Below are 21,874 nucleotides of genomic sequence, written 5' to 3'. Positions count from 1 at the left end.
CGGTGGAAAGACCAGTGATGCAAGGATAAGGATGCAGAGCTGGATCGAAGCACCAGGAGCAGAAAAGGCGATACAAACCATCCGTACAGTATGTTATCATGAGGAATGTAAGATCTCTCCCCAATGAGATGGAGGAGCTAACGGCTAACAGTGCTAACCAGGCCGCAGAAAGCTGACATCCATCATGAACTGTGGCGGGTTTAAGCAGCTCCATCAGCAGCAGACTGATACTCCCACCATGTAAGAAGGAGCTCTACCACAGGTCCTTCATTCCAACAGCTGCCAGCAGTGGGATCATTAAAGTCTATCTTATCTTATCTTAAGAACAGAACCCGTATGACAGTTTCTACGCACACTTTTGGAACTTTGTTATGCAGGTGTTGATGAATTCCTCGTTCTTTTGCAATGGTTTTCAAGATAAAAGCTGAACTTGTGTCTTTTGCCTATGCAAGCACTGACAGGTAGAAACAGACTAACAAGTTTGGAAGGAGGAAAGAAAGCTGCTCATAAACACTACTGTTTATACTGTATGTACAACAACACTCTGGTCTCTGTGGACACACCCCCGTGTCTGATGGGGGGATTAATTGTCAGATCCTCAAAGATGACTTTGATGGGGATTGGAATTGACAGTATTGAAGAGACCTCGGTGCTCACAGTGCTAACACACACACACCTGAGCCTAAACTATGAAAACAACAAGAGCAACAGTGTAGATGTGATTAATCCATCCGTTTATCAATTTGTCATGGCACAAGACACATGCACACACTTCCATCTACAGTCAATTACACACACACAGACCCCCTCACACACACCAAAGCTGGAGCTGGTTTATTATGATGTCCATTAGTATGAGTGACAGGAAGGTTAAGAGAGGTGAGCAGTTACACTAGTCTCCTGAAGTGTGACAAAATGCTTCTGAGGTTTATGGCTATCGGACTTTAGGGCCTTCATCAACAAAGGGAATACGGGGTGACCTTTTGCACTGTTGCATCGTCACTAGTGATGCAGTAATGATGGATTACAAAGCCCACTTTGGCAGACAGGAAGGGAGCAGTGCCTTTCAATGACATTAATGTGTGTGGTGTATTCTCCATCCAGCCATACCTCTTCCCCGGGGGCCGGAGCAAAAACAACTCCTGCTTTTCCAGTCGGCTGCCCTCCAAGACAGCCCAGGGGTAGCTGGATAAAGCTAGCCAGAGGCTAGGGAGAACGTATGTACCAGTATGAGTGTGGGTTTGTCAGTCAAGGTGTCAGTCAGACTGACGGGTCATTGTGTCAGCTGACAGCCTGCTGAGAGCTACAGCACTTCCATTAAGAAGGAACATCACTCACTGGCCATTATAGCCACAGTCCTCCCCTGTTCACTGAGATGGAGGATAACAGGGACCACATTTACACCCTTGGCATTGGCAAACTCTCCTGGCAGCTGAACGGACATGCAGGCAAGTCCTGTTGTTCATACAGATGTACTTCAAAATGCTGAGCTGTAGAGATACTGATCCAGGAAGGAAATCCGTTGCTGCCGTTGGAGTCTCTTGGTATTTTATCAAGTCTTAAGCCTGGAATCCATTTATTGAATCCATACTGAAACCATTTGGGTTCAGTTTTCAACATTTGTAAGTAATACAAATGTGAAATTACTAAAACAGAGACAGCACAGAAACAAAAATACAGACAAAAAGGTTTCTGCATTAACACCTCCAAAACTCTGGTGATATACAACACAAAAGGATCTCCAGCATCAGTAAAAATCAATAGCGGTCTTCTTGACTTTATGGACACACTTTTTAGGCAGCCTTATCAGCAAAGGCATCACGGTAGGATTGAGGAAAGCAGAGGGTGGGGTGTGTTTTCCAAAATCTGAAACATCTCAAGGTCTAAGCAATAGGTGTAAAAGCAAAGATCCATCTAGATAACAGAATGAACTGTATGGAAAAATGCTGTGACATTCCACAAAGAATTCTTAACAAGATCACAACCTTTGAACTGAGCAGAAAAACTGAAAACAAGAACCTAAGCAGAACCGAAGCAAGACAGAGGCAACTGTGATGGCTAGGCCAAAAATGACCTTGGACAGAATTGTGATAATCAAGTTAGCAGAGATGAATCAAACGCAGAAACTATTTTTGTGGCCTTATAGGTGAAATAAGACAGATTCCACTCTACACATGACTCAGCAAGATACAGCTAGCCTGGCTCCATACAAATATTACTAAGCTACTATTAAGCAACTATTACTAAGCCTGGTCCTATCTGCTAAATCAGTCTTTGTTAAGACCAGTCTTCTGAATGGACTTAACAAACATGCCCGGTCTTCACAATGCACATCCCCGCTGTCTTGCTGATTTGTAGCTAATCATTTCTAATTTGCGACATCATTGGGATCAAAGAAAAAGATCAGGAAATTTGGGGCTCAGAAGGTAAAGCAGGTCATCTGGCCTGTTCAATCCCTGGCTACTCCAGTCTGCATGCTCAAGTATCCTTGGCCAAGACACTGGACCGCTAATTTGTGAGTGTGTCTGAATGGGATTAGTTCATTTTGGATGAGCAGTTGGCACCTTGCATGGCAGCCTCTGCCATCAGTGTGTAGATGGATAAATATGTGCAAAGGGTTTTGGGTAGTCTGAACAAAGGCCCTATATAAGGGCAGTCCATTTACTATTTGATTTCACAGACATTGAGAAAATTAATAGAGCTGTACAGTGGGCGCAAGAAAATGCCTACTGCCAAACAAAGTCCAACATAACACCATATAAGAAGAAGAGTTTGACTTTGAGAGAAATAACGGAGGCCATGAATAATTGTTCAAATTGAGAAAACAGAAGGACAGATGTGTGAGCACACCATTTCAACTGATTTCACCATTGAACTGGTAACTGCAACTTTCCCAGACTCTGTTTGAAGAAACTTTATAAACTTTGTGAAACACCGTCTATGACAAATTCTCAATTACTGGGGGCTTCTTGAGAATTTTGCTAATGCTAATGCTCACATACGCCATGAGCATTCATGGCACAGAGTAGAATGTTTTGGTAACTGGAGGCTACCAAAAGCTTTTAGCGTCCTGACTAGGCGTACGATTTATACCCATTCTTAATGAGAAAGTTTCAGCCGAGATGTTGCAACCAGTGTTAACTATCAGATAGAACTTAGAGCACCAAGTAAAGACTGATGTATCTTAACACCAGGTGTAACATCTTTGCTGTAGCCTGAAGGTGCCAACGAGATTGTGGCATGTTTCTTTTTCACACTTCTCCTTTTCCCGCTCTTACCTTCCCACCTTCAGATTTGAGTGGTCACTTTTTCTGCAGCAGTTATTCAAATATAGTTCGTGGACTTGTGCACTGTATAACAGTTTCATAATGAAATGAGGCAGAAAAACAAAAATGTTTTATGCAAGCTCACACTCTGTAGATGACCAAAGCTGTAATAATACAACATATTTTGTCTGCAGTCAATACAGACACATTGTTTTCACTAACCCGTCCTGACTTCCATCTTCAAAACAACACTGTAACCTAACCCTAGTGTGGATAACACATGCATATCAACAAACTGTGCACAAACACACACAAACAAGCACAAGTACACAATGGCTCCTACCTCATCTAGTTCAGAGATGTAGACAGGTTTCTCTTCAAAGCCGATAGGCATGGGTTCATTGGGTGGGATCTCCACCTCTTCATACATCTTACTGTTTTCTCTGCGGATTCCCTCAGGTAGCAGCAACTGAATGTCACGCACACACACACACACACACACACACACACACACACACACACAGACACAGACACAGACACAGACACACACACACACACACACAGGAAAATAAAAAAAAACTCAAACCTCACAAATGACCTCAAAGACTCAAAGATAATAAAGCTGGATTTTAAAACACTCTGAAAGTTGGAAGGATATTCAAAGTCACAAAATATACGATTAGAATTCAGCTGGATCTTCACAAAAAATGTTTCATAATTCCTGTATCCTTCATGCATCCTTGAAAATACAGAACAGATCAAACACACTTTGAAGTACTGCATGGAAAGGTGCAATTACACAGGATGTAATGTGATAAGGGCCCAGCTACATTAATATTTCTACAATAAATTCCATCATAAAAAAACCATACAGCACAGTTGAATTGCTGTGGTGAGTAACATTAATAACACAATTAAATTTAAACATTCAGATGTGATAAAAGCAGTTCTATGATCAGCAGCTACTAATACAGCCACACTGAAATGAACATAAAACCAAGTATTATAAAGGATAGCAAGTTATGATATTTAAAATAATTTGAGAGTGATTTTGTGCTTTGATTGGAGATCAGTCTATGTTTCTAAGAAATGGACAAATAATGTCTGTTTCTGGGGTGTAACATACATGTGAGAGAAACATGAAAATGAAATCCTTGTGGTTCTACGTCTCAAAAAGAAGCTATAATCATCAACATCAGTTGAACATTTCTACATTCGTATTAAATGTCCAAGACAAAAGACACTTTACAATTCAAATAGAAGTGGACACTTCACTCACTCTGGCTCCTCCAACAAATGCAGGGGACTTTGTGGCCTCTGCATAGCTGTCATAGACATTGGGATATCGGACACGTTCATACACTCTTTCTCTGCTGAACACAGGTTCACGTCGTGCATTCAGCAGGGCTTGCTCCCTGTACAACACAAGACAAGAAAGAAAAAATGAAGGAGAGAAAAAGAAGTCTTCCAGGGATAAACAGCAATGTTATTTTAACATTAACATCAGCACAATGTCCTCTGCAACCACTTAGGCTCATCCATGAACCCTCATATCATCCTTATTTTTGCTTCTGAATGAATCATGCGGTTCATCATTCAAATGAAGAGGCACAGATGTGAGGCATTATGTTCCTTCCTAAAGTGGCTTACCTCTTGCTAATCTTTTCCTTCACACTGGGCTGGATTTGGCCATGCTAAGTTTTTAATTAAACAGATCGCTGCTCTATTTTTTTATCCTCTGAAATTAAACTTTCAGAAATATGCTCCGCAAAAAAGATGTGACAAGCTGCAGCAATGCAGTGCTTTTTTTTATTATTATTCTGTAAAGCTCAAACCAGGTTGTCATGAAAAATGCAGAAGCTTGTCGGGTTTGGTGCTGATACCTACGAGCACAAAAGGAGACGGACAGACAAAGACAGATGATGGAAAAAGGACCAAAGGAAAGTTTTGGGAGAGATGATGTACCTCTGAGCTCTCATCTCTCTGGGGTCGAAGGGCATGACGGCGTCTGAAGACTCGCCATCATCGGTTCCTTTGCCTCTCTTCCTCTCTCTCTTCTCCTCCCTGCGGTACATCTTCATCATCTGTTTCTCCTGCTCTGAATGGATTGTCACCTGGCATCCATAGGCGGGCTTGGCCACCTCGCCACTGACTTTTCGACCCACATCTGGAGGAAATACAAGCACAAACATATAGTTTTAAAAAAAGGTACAAAATCAAAGTTTTTTTTACACTGGTGAAACTATTTCATTTCTTTGAATGGATCGAGACACCTTCAAACAAAATACTATAATGTAACAAGAAGTGTAATTCAAACATCGTGCTATTGTAATTGAAATCAAGGTTCATTTATTTGCCATTTTACAATTGCACAAACAATGCAAGTCATAGTCCCTTACACCGGTAAAAGTGCATTTCATGGTGGAGTGCAGAGGCTGAGTTGAGGAATGTCACAGCCTGAGGAAAGACGCTGCCCTGCTGTCTGGTGGTACTGCAGCAAATGCTTCTGTATCGCTTGTCAGACAGCAGGGTCACCAAGCAGTGGCTGGGGTGGGTATTGTCTTCATCTATTGTTTGGGATTAGCACAAGCACCTCATCTCACCAATATCACGGATGCTTGTCCAGGTACCAATGATGAAGTCATTCCTTAAAAAGTTCTCTGTGACACTAATTCCTAGGAAACTCGAACTGTTGACCTGCTCAGCCTCAGCTTCACTGATGTACACACAGGTATGTGTCTTTGCTCCACACGCACACATGTTCATCTCATTAGTTTTGCTGATGTTGCAGTAGGTTGTTCTCTGTGCACCACTCTACAAGACTGTTGATTTTCTCTCAATATGACTTTCCATCATTTGAAATCTGTCCGATGATGGCAGTGTCGTCTGCAAACATACTGCTGAAAGAAAGCTCATTTATCTTAGCTCTTATCCCAGCTTTGGTCCACGCTGGTCCGGCTTAGTTCTTCGAAAGATGTGGGCTGTGATCATCTTAAGATCCGCTCCACTTCATTCAATACCTGCGTTTCCTATTGCGATGTTGGTAAGTGTATTTATGTCATAGGCAAAAATACACACTTCAGTAATAAAGGCAAAAAGCTAACAGATAGGTGCAACAAAATTACTTAGAGATACTGAGCTGCCACATTACCGCTCCAAAAATAATTTAAGAGCATGAATTAAAAATTTGTGCACACCTATTTTTTGTTTCTTTTTCCCCATGACCTCTGACTTGGTCTTGAGTATAGATATTGTCATTCATTGACTTTTCAGGCCCTAATGCAGATAGCCTGAAAGAGTGTTTATCCTTTAGATGAACAACAAAACAGCTTGTTCTCAATAAGGACACAGCATCAGGTCAGCCAGTATCAGTAAAAACTCACTCATATTTCAGCAGTAATCTTGATAGCCCATTCATGTCAGAGGCAGGTGCATGTGGCATTGCACGGGTTAATGTTCCCCATTGCAGCCTCACTGTTTGAGGCACAACAGCTCAATAAAAGGCAGAATTGCTCTTGAAAACAGATGAGATCTGATGATTGCACCGCGGCCTGGGCTGATTGACTGAATGATTTCTTCTTTATCTCGTCTAGTGGCTCTACCTGCTGCACAGCCTCTCTCGTTCTTGCAGCTCCCCTCTTCCTGTCACTCTTACCCTCCCTCCCATTACCTCTCCAACTCCCAACCCCTTTAACTCTGTCACCCTCTATGCACCAATTCCTCTGTCTAAACCATTCCCCATCCTTTACTTTCCCTCCCTCTGCAAGCTATTGTGCCTTATTATGTGTCTCCAACAGTGATTGTCTCCAAATCTCCAGGATTCTCATTTCCACAAGCGATCATGGTGCCATAATCACTGTGAAGAGCATCGCCAAGATAGATTTTGTTTGTTTACAAGATGGTTTCAAGGTGTTTTCACACATCTGAAACTGTAGTCTTTAAAATCAATACTTGATTTTCAAGAACAGCCTTTTAGAGTCAACATAGAGTCGTGACATTAGGAGCCGTAACTGTATTACATGTTCCACAATAACCACAACCACCTCGATTGTATCATTTTCCATGAATAGAGAGAAGAGATTTCACAAGGAGCTTATATAACACTTTCTATTTGTTATTCAGTCTCCAAACATATTCTTTTAAATATCACAAATTCTGAGATATTTCTCTGTGATTATTTCATCAGATGGCTGATGGGTAATCAACCTATCTGACAACATGACAGGTTGAGACAAATCAATTGTGCTGATTAAACAGCGTGACGCTGATTTATGCATTTGAAGTCTATTTCTCAAAGAATTATTCAGAATTATTTCAAATTCTTCTACTGTTTTGGGAGGTCTGTTTGACCAACTGAGGAACATCTATCGAGTGAATGATGTAAACTGAAAAGATCATTATTATTATTAACCTCAAACTTTGGAAAAGTGAACTTCTGCATTTAAATGTTTGCTCAGTTTATGTCAAAAGATACAGAATTCTGTAAAGAGATAATATGATGTGATTATATATTCACTACGCAACAAAAATAATTGAGTTATTGTCCATCCCTATGTGGGTAGTTATTAACCTTGTGAGCACATAGTTATACTGTACATTGTAAGATATTTTATAAGACAGAGGCTGCAATATGACAGATGACATGTCAGTAATTTAATCCCTGGGTTTAATTGCAGAGGAATGCACAAATATGCACATTTTGCCTGCACCAGTGCAAATGAAATATTTCTGCTATCACAAAGCATCCCATAATCGTCCCAATAATTCTGTCTGCTCACTGTCTGAACGAATGATTTCAATGTATGGCTCTCAGCCACATTTAAAGCCTATAACAGTGAAGAATGTGTGTTTAAAGAGTATTAAGTTGAAATCAGTAATACATTTTATAAATGAGGTATCTCAGGCAGCCAAATAAATGTTCTCATTGTCAGATTTAGTAAACAATGAGGATGATGCAACATCCACTCAGTTCTTGTTCGGTTTTAGTTGTCACTCTCTCAGCTGTGAGCTTAGTTTGTACATGAGCGACACAGAAAAGTCTCCATTCTGATCATGGCCTGAGGAAATTGTCTGAAATGCTTGTCAGAGAAACACTGGCATCATCTTGTTGTTAAATTCATGACAGAACCATCTGCTAAGGTACATCGGGTTTGGGAAACTGATTCCAGCGTAGTTTTCTACACATAGTCCTCGATGCCTATTGCACCACACTTGAACTTAGAAAGAAATATGCTTAATGACCCAGTCAAAGGCATTTGCACACACAAACACTAGCACTCAATGGGAGGCTATTTCTATCAGGTTGGAGCTGTCAGCATCCCACAGGGCTCCACCTCTCGGTGAGTCTTCTTGCTGCTTTAGAGGAGGCAGTTCAAACATTGACAAAGGTTCATCCTCCCTGCAGGGCTACTACAGTATAGTAAACAGACAAAGGTAATGTTCAAGTTGAGCTACTGCAACAACCAAAAAATACAGTTGTTATGCCAAAATAGTGTTCATTTAGACATCCAGCAGACATGGAGTAAGACATTCACATTCATGTGAATTATATTAAAGTTTGTCTCTAGCTGACAAATTAAAGTACAAGATTCACACTAAGCTCTGATTTGATCATAACTACCCAGTTCCTGTAAAATATATCTGGCTTTTTAGCTGCTCAGTGCTCCATTAAATTCACCTAACAGGCTAATGAGAGGAAGTTTGCAGGCCATATAATCAGAACAATAAGCAGAACAGGACAAAAGTACCACCAGAAGAGGTAAGGAGCTAGGTGGCTGTGGCAAAGTTTCACGGAGCTAAGGGGAACTTCCTTATACACAGTCTTTAGATCCATTTGTTCAAGTGCAGCTTTAAACATGAGACATGTATGATGGGTGGCTGTAAGTTATAATTATTTTAATTATTGAATTTATTAATTATTTTCTTAATTAATTAATGAACCATCTATCTAAATATCAACAACACTGAAAAATGTTAATGATAAATTAAGGTCCATCCATCCATCTTCTTCCACTTTTCCAGGGTCGGGTCACGGTGGCAGTAGGTATAGCAAGTGATTCATTAATTCTCAAAATATTTGCAGGTAAATTTGGTCAATTGACAAATCGATTAATCAACTCTGTATTGCCCTCCTTTTGCATCACCCTCTCCATTTCCATTAAATGCAGGTTTAGAAAAGGTTTAAAAGACAGCAGTGCATGTTTGGAAGAGTTAGCAGCCAACTGTGCATTAACTGTGCTGCTCTGTGTACAATGACAGAGCAGGAGAAGGCAGAGGTCACTGACAACATGAGGGTAGAAACAGGTGAAGCCATATTATTAGAATATACTACAGTATGTCAATGTGATTGTACTTTCTGCTCGAATATCACTTGAATTGTTCAGCCACTGTAAAAAACAAACTTTCTGGATGTCTTTTTTTAACTGTCCATTCCATATAGCGCTGTCTCTATCAGCCACTGAAATGTGGAGAGGAGCCACCAAGAGAATCCATTCCTTGATAAACATGCAAGTGCCAAGCTGCAAACTGCAATTTAAAAGCTAATCAGCAAGAGACAGGCATTCCCACTAAATCCCACTCTTCCTGATGGCATGCAAATAGTGGAAAATTCAATCAGCCTTTTTTTTAACCCTCAGTCGTCAAGGCAACACTAATCTCAAAGGCTGTCTGGAAAGTGACATTTTTAATGCTGATCAAAAGTTCTTCACAATGGGAAGAACATCAGCTGAGGTTTGAAGCTGCACATGAGTGTGACCACAGCTACACTGTGTTGTCTTTGGTCTAAAATATTAAATATATATTTACACTGATGCAGTCTGAAAGTGGTGTTTACTTGCACACTGCCCCATGAATGTGAGCCATAACATCATACGTAATCACAGGTACAACAGATTTGATACAGAGATTTGTCTATGATTTGCCCTGTCATCCTATCTATCCATGAAGCAAGAGCAACAGCTGAAGGTGAGCATCATCCAGAAATACCTCGCCTCATTTTGTTACAGTGGAGTTTCCAAGTCATTAAATCCATTCACCTACACGTGTGTAGAACTTCTTTGGGGATTCTGGCATGATTTACTTCAGCTTACTTCTTTCTCACTGCTGAGAAATCAATGTTATTTTTTCTGATTTTTTTTTTTACTAAGGATCATATTTATTTAGGAATTTGCTGCCCCTCATGCATAGATTATAATCAGAAAGATTATAATTATAATATAGTTAGTTATAGAGCCATACACAGGACAGATTTTAGTTTCTATAAATTGCTTTGTAGCATGCAGGTCAGGGGTCAGATGAGGTCAGTGACTGAACTTGGTGCTACAGTAAAGTAGTTCAGTGGCTCCTTCTTTGTTCAGTTTCAGACATCTATTTACATTTAGTAGGATTATAGGCTTGTTTTTTTCACAATGTATTTATAAAAAACATCAGAAAACATATTTCAACAAGTGAAAAATGTGAAAGTCAGTCTTTGTCTTCTCTGGGCTACTGTAGGAACATGGTGGTTCAACATGTTGGACTCTGTAGATGTAAAGATAAAGACAGGATAAAGAATGGAGAGTGCATGCGTACATCACCCACAGGTTTTCAAAGAGACGTTTTGAATATCAGAATATGGCAATATTTTGATCTTCAAAACGGGGTGGCTGTGGCTCCGGAGGTAGAGCGGGTCATCCACTAATCAGATTATCAGTGGTTTCTCCAGTCTGTCTAAGTGTCCTTAGGCTTTGTAAATGTGTGTGAATGTTTAGTTCCCAAAACTTCCACATTTTTTCCCTGTTAAAGGTTTTTTGTGGGCAAGTTTTTCCTCACTCGAACCGAGGGTCTAAGGACAGAGGGTGTCACTCCCTGTACAGATTGTAAAGCCCTCTGAGGCAAATGTACTTTGTGACTTTGGGCTATACAAATAAAATTGATTTGATTTGATTTGATTTGAAAACTGATGAGCAGTTGGCACCTTGCATGGCAGATAATGCCATCAGTGTATGAACATGCGTGAATGGGTGAATGAGATATGTAGTGCAAGAGAGCTTTGAGTGGTCGGAAGGCTAGAAAGGTGATATTTAAGTACAGTCCATTTACCATGTTAGGCCTCTTCCACCTCCCAGATAATCTAAACATCGGCAAAGACATGGATCATTGGCAGTGTGCTCAAACAAGCAAACAATGATTTTACATCTCTGCCATATTCTGTAAATAGAGCCCAACACACTGGACCTTCAATACATCTGCACTGATAAAATATTGCCAACTGATTTATTTTAATTTATCAAATTCAGACTGGACTTTTGTTGAGTCTGCAAATGTTTCATTTAACCTTGCTTTAAAATGGACCAAACCCCGCTGGCTACACTTCACTTCACTATTTCACTGTCTAAGAGTCAGTGGTATACATCACAATGATTTAATGTGCTAAATGAATGGACAGAGTAACTAGTCTACATTAATTAGCTCACATACTGTTTCACAGCCAGTTTAAATCTATACTCAGGACCTGTACATTAAATGTCTCCAGAAAGGATGACTGTGTGTGAAATAGTTGCAGGGATTATTCTGACAAAGCAGGAGCTCTCTCTTCTAATCTTCAGCCGCTCTTTGAAGTCTACCCTGCATATGGATCAGAAGACAGTTCAGGCAATGAAAAACTATCCGTCCTCATCTTACCACCAGTATCTTCAACTACTGCACAACTCTGCTGTACACATTAAGGAGGGGAAACAAGAAGACAAGAGTCTGCCACCTTTGGACAGAGGAAACAGGGGGTCGAGACATAATGCTGGCTCAGGATGGACGATAGCATTTGAAGTGAAACAAAAATAAATAAATCAGGCGTGGAAGGCAGGTACATCAATAGGTGGGCTGCTTTAGTACAGGCTCACTATCAAGCCCCTGAAATTCTATCTCATACAAAATCATTGAAGTCGGCTTTAAGCTGCCGGGAGAGCGAGATAACTACAGCAAAAAAACAAACAGTGTAAGCCTATTCTGCACAAGAGCCTGCGCTTATTTGGGCCTTATGCACGTGTCAGCCTTTTTCTCCATTAGTATGGCATGATATTCTATTATTTCTCTTATTCATGAAAAGTATTAAAGCAGGGACAGAAATAGAGAGCCTGGCCGCAAGGGAGGCTTTAGTCTGGTCTTCATCATTCCTAGTAGATGGCATAAAAGACGTGAAAGAAATAATGAAGAATTGAGTTGAAGTGAAAGGCCAATCTTTAGGTAATAGCCTTTCAGTGGATTGAGCTGTTTCACAAGCCTGTAGAAAACAGGAGCGCTGCACAGCTCAAACATACTGATACACTGACTGACAGGCAAACATGGCAGGAAATATTGCCATAAAGAGATTGATTTATGACAGAATGTGAAATGATAGACATTTTTCTATTGTCACATGATTAATATCATCATATTGCACAGCCCTAGACCCCGGGTGTTTATTCCTTAAGAAGCCCCTGCCACCTGTCGGATAGCAGCAGTTCTGTCCCCACACCCACTTCCCTGCTTGTTTGTCCTCATGTTGGACTGAAGATGGACTGAACCCTACAGTGACTCTATTAGGGTTGCAAAGGGAAACTTTCTGGAATCTTTCCATGAGAAGTTAAATTGGAAATTTTGGAAATATTCCAAATCAAAAAGTCAATGGAACTGGGGGTAATTTAAACAAACTGCATCATATCCAAACATAAATCTAAACATTTTATTTTGTCATAAGCAGACATGCAAAATAAAACAATTAAAAAAAACATTTCAACAGATTTATTTGTAAGTAGAACTTTATCAAGTTTGAATTATTTTATTGAACAATATTATGTAGTCCATGAGCTCAAATGTGTGTCTTCAATAGTCTCTGTGCTGTGGTCCAGGTACAGAGATCACCTGTGCAGGTAGGGGGCGTGGTCTCAATAGCCCTGCAGTAAGCAGTGTGCTGTGTGCATGTGATTGAATACCTGCATGAAATCTGGTTGTTTTAGTCAAAATTATGCTAAAATATATTTTCACAACTATATTTAAGTTCACTGTTAAGGGCCAACCTTCAATTTTGTACCTTCAATTCCTGGTTTATTCCTGTTAATTCCCATAAATTCCCACAGACCTTTGCATATTCCCAGAATTTTGCAACCCTACTCTCTATCACCTCTTGAGGCACAAGCAGTATGACAAGAAAGCACAGGCCAAGGTGACAACACAAGACACAGCCACTGTTACTTCTTAATGTTCTACAAATAATGTTTTGAACATTTTTGAACTATAACTCTGGCCCAAACACTGTGGCTTTAAAACCTTTAAAAGAGTTTTGTACACAGAATGTGAGATGGTCGAGTTAAACTTGTTGGTTCAAAGCATTTTAGAGAACACATTTAAGAGTTCCGACTAATACACAAAAAGTTCAATATTTGTGAATGAGGTTATCAGTCAAGCTTCATCCTCATGAGGTGAAAGCTGGCGATCCTATTAAAAGGTTGGTAGGAGATTGATAAAGCCAAATATATTTATATCAAACTCATAACCACTGAAAATCTCCATGGTGGCAGTGTCTGTTTGATCTATAGTCACCCATGTGCAAGCAACAATCAACTCCATCACTGAAAAAATGGCTAAATCTGATTATGAGGCAGGAATCGTTACAACTGATTTTAAATCAGATTTATGGACTTTTTTTTCTCCGTTGGAGGTATGAGATACCATCACCACTGTCAGATTTGAGCCATTTTGTGAAGATAAACTGTGGGAAATGTATTCATTTTTGCACTGAACTGTACAAACTGAGATGCTTTTATATATGTTCAGAGCAGATTATCTGTGCTTACCAAGATAATCTATTCACAATTGGTTCCATCCCAAACAGGCTTAAAAATAAATAAATAAATAAATAAATAAACAAGGTGCAAGAAATGTAGGGTGGGAGGGCCAGACCCATATGTAGTGCATTTTATAAGCTTTTTGTCAAAAGCTTTATTGTACCAGAAGTTACATTATGAATAAAAAAATTTAAATATATTTAACATGACAAATGTTCACAACTTTGAACTCAGTCCAATTTAATTCAATTTTATTTATATAGCACCAAAACATAACTTCAGTTATCTCATGACACTTTTCATACAGAGCAGATCTAGACCGTACTCTTTATAATATTATTTACAGAGACCAACAGTTCCACCATGAGCAAGCACTTGGCGATAGTGGCGAGGAAAAACTTCCTTTTAACAGGCAGAAACCTTGGGCAGACCAACGACCGGTTGAGTTAAAGATTCACTCACTACATTGGTCCACAGGCTCAGAGGGAAGAAGAAGAAGAGTTGATACTGTAGTCTATTTGTGATGGCAACATGTGTGTGTGAGAGTATTTTACTACAAGTGCTAACTGTTCAAGCTCAATGATGGACTAATAACATCAGCGGCTGTCTGTAACCTAGATTTAAATTTGAAAGTTGTATGTTTTGTCACGTGTCTGTCGGCTACTCCCCCAGGCTGAGATGACAGGGACAGTGAAGACAAACTGTGTGAACATTAAGCCTCATTTGAAGTGAATTATACAGTATAAAGAGAGCAGTGGGCTTGGATGCCAGTAACGTTCTTTTCATGTCGCTTTGCAGCAGCACTTGTGTTATGCTGTGTCATACTGTATTAGCTTTGTTGTTGTTGTACAGAACCCCATGTTGTGTCTGTAAATTAACTTGGTAAATATCTTAGTCCAAAGGACTGTCCAAAAAGTCGCACACACTAATATTTTTTGGGACCGTCTTTAGCACTGAGTACAGCACGTATTCGACGTGGCATCGTTTCGATGAACCTGAGCCAGATGAATCCTGGCTTTGTCATCTTGGAATATGCCTGTGTCATCAGGGAAGTAAAAATTCCATTGATGGAAAGACCTGGGGCCTCATGTACGAATACTTGCGTGGATTTTCACATGAAACTTGGCGTACGCCAAAACCCAGAAACTGTCGTAGACACAAAAATAGTCAGATGTATCAAAGTGTGCGTACGCATGAATCCAAGCACGTTTCTTTTGTACATCCCAATCAACGTGGAATTGAGCGCACATGCAACTCCTCCCTGTCCACGCCCCCATTTACATATGCAAATCTATTTAAATAGCCCCTGGACTTAACGTGATGAACAAAGGAAATTTCTACGATCATTTCACGTTTGATACATTTGAACGTGAGCGTGGAAAAGGACGTACGCCACTTTTTTGTGCGTACGTAAGCTTTGTACATGAGGCCCCAGGTCATTCAGTATATTCACATAGTCAGCTGGCCCTGAGTCCTTGGGGACATAACGTTGCTGAACCTACACCTGACCAACTGCACGAACCCAAGATCATAACACTGCCCCCACAGGCTTGCACGGTAGACACTAGACATGATGGGTGCATCACTTCATCTGCCTCTCTTCTTCGTACCCATCACTCTGGAACAGGGTAAATATGGATTAATCAGACCACATGGCCTTCTTCCATTGCTCCAGAGTCAAATCTTTATGCTCCTAGCAAATTAACTGAACATAGCCATGAGTTTTACTGTTGATTTCTAACGATACGATTTCACCAAACATTTAATTGATCATTCATTTCTTCCTCAAACATGATGGTTTACTACCATCCTTCCAGTTCTAATAATGCGTTGGACAGCTCTTAACCTAATTCTAGTACTTTCAGCAATCTCTTTTGTTGTCGTCTTATTGTAGTTGTTTTCTTTGCCTGATGCAGGCAAATCATTTGACCTTTCTGACACTGATTAACATCCTTTCCACGACCACAGGATATGTCTTCCGACATGGTTGTTTAAGAAATAAGAAGCTACTCACAGCATCAGCTAGGGTTAAATAACTTGTTGTAGCTGAAATATATTAAATCACCTCACTCATTTTTTTTCCAATGGAAGGCTCTTAACGATCAGATCCAGGTGGTGACTTTTTTGGATGGGCAGTGTACTTTGCTTAAATAGGTAATTGGTGTATATCACAATATCGCAATATTACATTTGAGGGTGAGCTTTATCTTATTGGCACTTCAGTGATATTTACATCATTGCATCCCTGTTGTGCCAATAATAAGAGTAAAGCGCACACACTCCCATGTAATGGCTTGAGTTAATACTGGCTGATACATCAGCAGCTAAAAAACACTGGGACATCAGAGACTGTGGCACCTGAAACAAAACTTCTCCATTTCACAGCTGCTCACTGAACAGTATTCATCACTTTAAGAAGGCTCTTGTCAGTTTGTAAATGTTTCCTGGTACATTTAGCATTGTCACATTCACATACTGCAGTTTTTCAGTTTGCCCATTTAAAACTCACCATAAATCACTTTAAATGTGTGAAAGAAAAAAGCATTTGCAGCGTTGAATGTTACAGTTTTAAATGTGGTTGCAAACAAATCAGTCTTTCATTAGATGTGATACAATATTCAAAAAGAGAAATGCATAAATGACCTTTCACTTTAACCTTGTGAGAGAAAGACCTTCAGTCAGTATCGTTCTTTTATCAAGGTAAAGTCATTTCTGGTATTCTGACTGTGTCATAGCATCAGTACAAGTGGAGTTTGTGTTACCACGGAGATTATCTGGTTGCTATGGGGCTGTCTCACCTGGTAGGTAGCCAGTCCTGTCAGGTGGCATGGCGAGGAGGGAGTCGACAATGGCCGCCCTTTGCTGGAGTAGAGTGGAGATCATCTCCAACCCCTCTGGGCCCAGCAGCTCAAACAGCTGGGGAAAAACAGAGAGTGGAAGGAAGGAAAGAAGAAAGGAAGGAAGGGAGGTGGTGAAAATCAGCCAAAAATACAGTCATCTAGAGCAGCAGCAGGAAACATACCACTGCACATACACATCTGAACATGTATACTCATGCTATGGCTCACCAACACCCCCAAACGTGCTGCTTCTGCCAAGGCTGAGCACCTGGTAATTACCATCAGCCTGGTACAGAATATGCTCTGCCGCTTAGCCTCCCAAACATAGCCACCTGGCACTTAGCAAGTGACAGATAAACAACAACAAGAAGAAACCCTGTGCACAGCAGAAGCAGCAGCACACAATTAAAAACATAGTGGAGACAGTGGCTGCCCAGACAGTCATCAATATCATTGTGCGACTCGAGTGGAAGTGATGATAAAGTTTGTGCTTCCTAATTGGAAAATAGTAGACCTGACGGCCTAGGGTGTGTAATTTCAACCTGTAAAAACAATGCAGTGTTTTGCTTTGCCTCTTCATTCAGGGTGCTTTCAGGATGGAGGTATGGTTTGCTCTTTCAGTGTGTCCTCCCTTGGGAAAGCGATAGTCAGCACAGCATGCAGCTAAAACAACAGACAGACTTTGATGTCAGGTCAGCCATCGTCTTTGTTGGGGTTATCTTTGTTTCCCTCCGGGGTCTCTTTTATATCTGCTCTAAATTTCTATTGGTCCCTGCAAATGTCGCTGTTTTATTGGACCTGAGCGTACTGTATGTCGGCAGTTGGTGGTGGGAGGGCTGGGCTCTCACCTGCTCAAAGGGATTTTTTTAATGAACTCATGAATTCTGTCCTTGGAGTTGACTGATTAGGTGTAGGTTCCGCTGGGACTGAGGGGCAGAGAAACTCTGTACAGTCCACCATCCTGCAGGCAAGACCAGTTCTAAACCATTAACTGGGTAATAACTCCACATCTGCAAGGCTACAGGTCATGAGTGTAAATGTTTGAGTCCTCCTGCTTTATCTGTGATTAAATATTCAGCCTTGGCTAGTCAATTTTTCAGCCTGTAAATGGAACAACTAAAGCATTATTTGAACTGAGTCACTACAAGGCAGAGCTGCATCTCTCCTGAGACCAATTCAACACAAATTTAGAGAAAAAAAACAAGATTAGATTCAGACTCATTTTAAGACTTTGGTTAATGTTTGTGTAAAGAAATATTTCAGTAGCGTATAAATAACACAACTTTAAAATGGAAGATGATAAAGACAGCCTTTGTGCAATCTCACGTTGACAGCACAGTGGGCAAGTGCAACCCTCCCTAACAACAAACAGGCTTTGTTTCCACTACGGGAACTTAACAATTCATAAGTTAAGGTGTAGCTACTGCACAGGGCACAGGTTCAGCTTTTGTTCTCACTGTACTCGCCTTCTTCCTGAAACAATAAATTCAGCTCTGCTCAGAATTTCCAAATCTCAGAGGGAAGCAATGCAACTGCTGTTTGGCAACGTGGTAAAGGCAGCAATTAATAACGCAGGGCTTGTGTTAAGATAAGCACTGCAAAGAAGTGTGTTAGAGTGGGTGACTAATGGAATTTTATTTTCATTTCTGAATTATGAAAATAAGTGGTACGAGACAAAACATTCCACTGTATCCTGACAGAAAAGTGCACACATGCTGCAGTAAGCACATTGTCTCATTTCCAGTTGCAGGAGCTTCTGTTATGGTGTCGACACACAGAACCAGACAAGAATGCATCTGGACCAACCTCCATGGCTGGGAAATTAAGCCTATGTGGAAGTATCAATGATTCCTGTCTTTGCCAATTTTTAGAGTAGCCGGGAGGCGGAAGAAGAAGTAAAACCTGCATATTTTGCGCTTTAAAACAGCACTTCGGAAAACTATGATCTGTCCATTCTTTATACTGTCATTGGTTGGGCAGTGCTTGGTTTTGGATCGTCCATTTTCAGCACAGCGGATGGCTGTGAAATGAGGCACCCTGATAGCTCAATAGGTAGAGCGAGCGCCCCATGTACCAAGCCAGTCCTTACTCCTATCAGTAATCTGGTGCATAACACCACACCTCTTTCTCCTCTCCCCAGCTTCCTGTCTTCAGAAATATAAGGCATAAAATGCTCCATAAGAAATTAAAGAGCAAAGTGAAAAGAAAAACAGTACACTACAATATGTTCACAATACATCAGAGGCAGAAGATGGTCATCTCAGTAACAGAATCTTCATTCAGATTTGATCAGCACCGTCTCGTTTGATAAGCCTTGTGCATTGTTGTGATGCTGGATGGACTCATTTGCATAAACTTGAGGGGAAGCCAGGTTTATGGAAATACAGCAACAATGGTCAATCAACTTGCTGTGACGTATCCATTGTAAAAGACAACTAGATCTCATGTGCTTCAGAAAAAATGTATATCCGTCGCCTAAAGTGTGGATGGATACAGCGTCTGTACAGTTACTGGCAGCATTTTACTGCTGTTATAGCTCTGTTATAGTGCCAGTTTTGCCTCCTTTTAGCAACTATCTCTATACTCCCACAGGTGTTTCCATGGTGTTCACTTCTGCTAGCTGGAGTACTTCAGCTCTTGACATCTCTTGCTCTGTGTCAAATGTTTAGCTATTCCTCTGCTTCTTTACTTGTACTGGCACTACGTTTAATAGTTCATGTAATACTGCAGATGTTGTGTATTTGCCATTTTGGAGGCAAGACTTAATGAACTGGAAGCACAGCTCCACACCATGGACACTCAGGTGTTAGCTGCTGTAGTTAGCCAGCCCGATGTAGCCAGTGAGGGCTGACTAAATGTCGATCCATCCACTGGCAGCTCCTGAGCCCACACGCTACAGAACCCAGGCCACTGTGACAATTCAGGGGCACTCTACCAGGTTGATGCAGTGTACTTATACAAGGTATACTTATATGTACAGGATGACAGATCAGACTCTGTTTTGATGTAGTAATTATAGTAGCCAATGAAGTCCTGTTCCAATTAGCTATTAATCCAGACAACTCCTCGTTTAACAAGTAACTGTAGGTTTCACTATCAATAACATGAGGCTACTTGAACACTGTCTTCCCAATCAGCTCCCATATACAAGCAAATGGCTTTCCACTGCACCATCCCCATCCTGAAACTCAGCGACAACTGCAAATGTCAGCAATCAAGGGTCAGCAATGAGAAATAATAAGGAGCAGCTTCTGTCTATTGTCAGCTTTAATGGCACTGACTGCAGAGCCTTTAAACCTTACTGTTGACTTTGGAGTCACACAGAGGTAGATGCATGGAGAGTCTCTCTCTCTCTGTCTCTCTCTGTCTCTCTCTGTCTCTCTCTGTCTCTCTCTGTCTCTCTCTCGCTCTCTCGCTCTCTCTGTCTCTCTCTGTCTCTCTCTGTCTCTCTCTCTCTCTCTCGCTCTCTCTCGCTCTCTCGCTCTCTCGCTCTCACACACACACACTCACACAGGGCATTCTACATCTAAAGATGTCAGTGGGAGAGTTTGCTTTCAAATGTCAACTACGTGAGAAACATTGGAACCAAATGTAACCAGCTGAAGTTGTACGATTCTGCTTCTGTGTTGAAGCCATTGATAGAAAGAGAAGAGAGAGAAAGAGAGGCGGTGAGGAGGGGCTATATGGACCACATAAAAGCCTCTGAGTATGAGGGAGGTGGAGAATGGAAGTGGGTGAAAATGCAGGGGGACAGAATGATGGAGCACTTTGTGGATTCATAAGTAAATGTAAAGGACGGTAAATTACTGCTGGGGGTTTCAACAGGGTGAGATACAAGAGGTCTTCAATGAGCACTCTGATCCTGACCTTTATTTTATATTCCCTTGTTCTCTGCTTCAGACAGCAAGATGTGGAGGAAGCTCAAAACAGAAGGAGTAGTTCTCTTAGCTCTGCTGTTACACCAGCTTCCTCCAAACCTCTAATTAACAGAGAAGACAGAGAATGAACATGATCTCATCTCATCATTCACTCCTCCAAAGTTAAGACATTTAGGTCTTAGGCTCTGTTTTATGTGTACATGTTGAGTTACTTTCAGAGTGTCTTTATTACCAGTGAAGGTCAAAACCATGCAGAAAGTTGGAAATGTCTAAAAAGGTCCAGAGCTAAAGGCCAAGGTTGACTTGGTTTAACAGGCAGCGTGTGATATATCTAGCATCTGGATCAAACCCAAAAGGCCTGCTGATGAAGGTCAAGGTTACAGAATCAATAGCAGCCTCCAAACATTAAATGTACCATTAGGACAGGTCAAACTTTATGTCACGGAAATACCATGATGAGAGCTGACTGCTCAAGTTCAAATTGATCTCTAAAGTCTTTAATCAGCAACAGTGTCGACTTGAATCATCATTTGAGAAGCCCCAAAATCTCACTTCAGTCAAATCATTGAAATTAGTATTATTATTATTATTATTAATTATTATTATTATTATAATAATAATAATAATAATAATAAATAATAATAATAATAATAATAATAATAATAATGGACCACATAAAAGCCTCAGAGTATGATATTATTATTAATATAATAATAAAATAATAATAACATAACATAATAATAATAACAAAATAATAATAATAATAATAATAAAAAATAATAAGGGCCACATACAGCCGCAGAGTATGATATTATATTATATTATTATTATTTTATTAATTAGTATTATTATTATTATTATATAATAATAATAATTAATAATAATAAGAATCATATGTGTTGAACAGAGTAACACAGGATAACAGCGAGTCATGGAAACAGAGCAGTGCGTCTCATTAGTCACAGTGTTAGCTAAACCATTTTTGAAGCCGACACAACAATCCCCTCTACTGCAGTCCAATGGGACTGACTCTTCAACTAACAGGGCTGTCAGCAGCCAATCAGGACACACTCTGTGGCGCTATAGGACTT

The 21,874-nt window shown here is 40.4% G+C and overlaps 1 protein-coding gene across 4 annotated transcripts in view; it reads right to left on the bottom strand.

Annotated features, from left to right (window-relative positions):
* Positions 1-21,874, bottom strand: part of ascc3 (activating signal cointegrator 1 complex subunit 3) — a 143,621-nt gene that overhangs the window by 108,727 nt on the left and 13,020 nt on the right. For all 4 annotated transcript variants that reach the window (XM_027286029.1, XM_027286032.1, XM_027286030.1 and 1 more), the window contains exons 5-8: positions 16,864-16,981; positions 5,232-5,433; positions 4,546-4,681; positions 3,610-3,735 (exon numbers count right to left, since the gene is read on the bottom strand). In XM_027286029.1, the coding sequence (XP_027141830.1) occupies positions 3,610-3,735; positions 4,546-4,681; positions 5,232-5,433; positions 16,864-16,981 (582 nt within the window). The remainder of the gene's footprint in view (positions 1-3,609; positions 3,736-4,545; positions 4,682-5,231; positions 5,434-16,863; positions 16,982-21,874) is intronic.

Source organism: Larimichthys crocea, chromosome XIII, assembly GCF_000972845.2.
Source record: "Larimichthys crocea isolate SSNF chromosome XIII, L_crocea_2.0, whole genome shotgun sequence".
Lineage (NCBI taxonomy): Eukaryota > Metazoa > Chordata > Actinopteri > Sciaenidae > Larimichthys > Larimichthys crocea.
The sequence above is the reverse complement of the archived record's forward strand: the minus strand, read 5'-3'. Positions and strand labels throughout refer to the sequence as shown.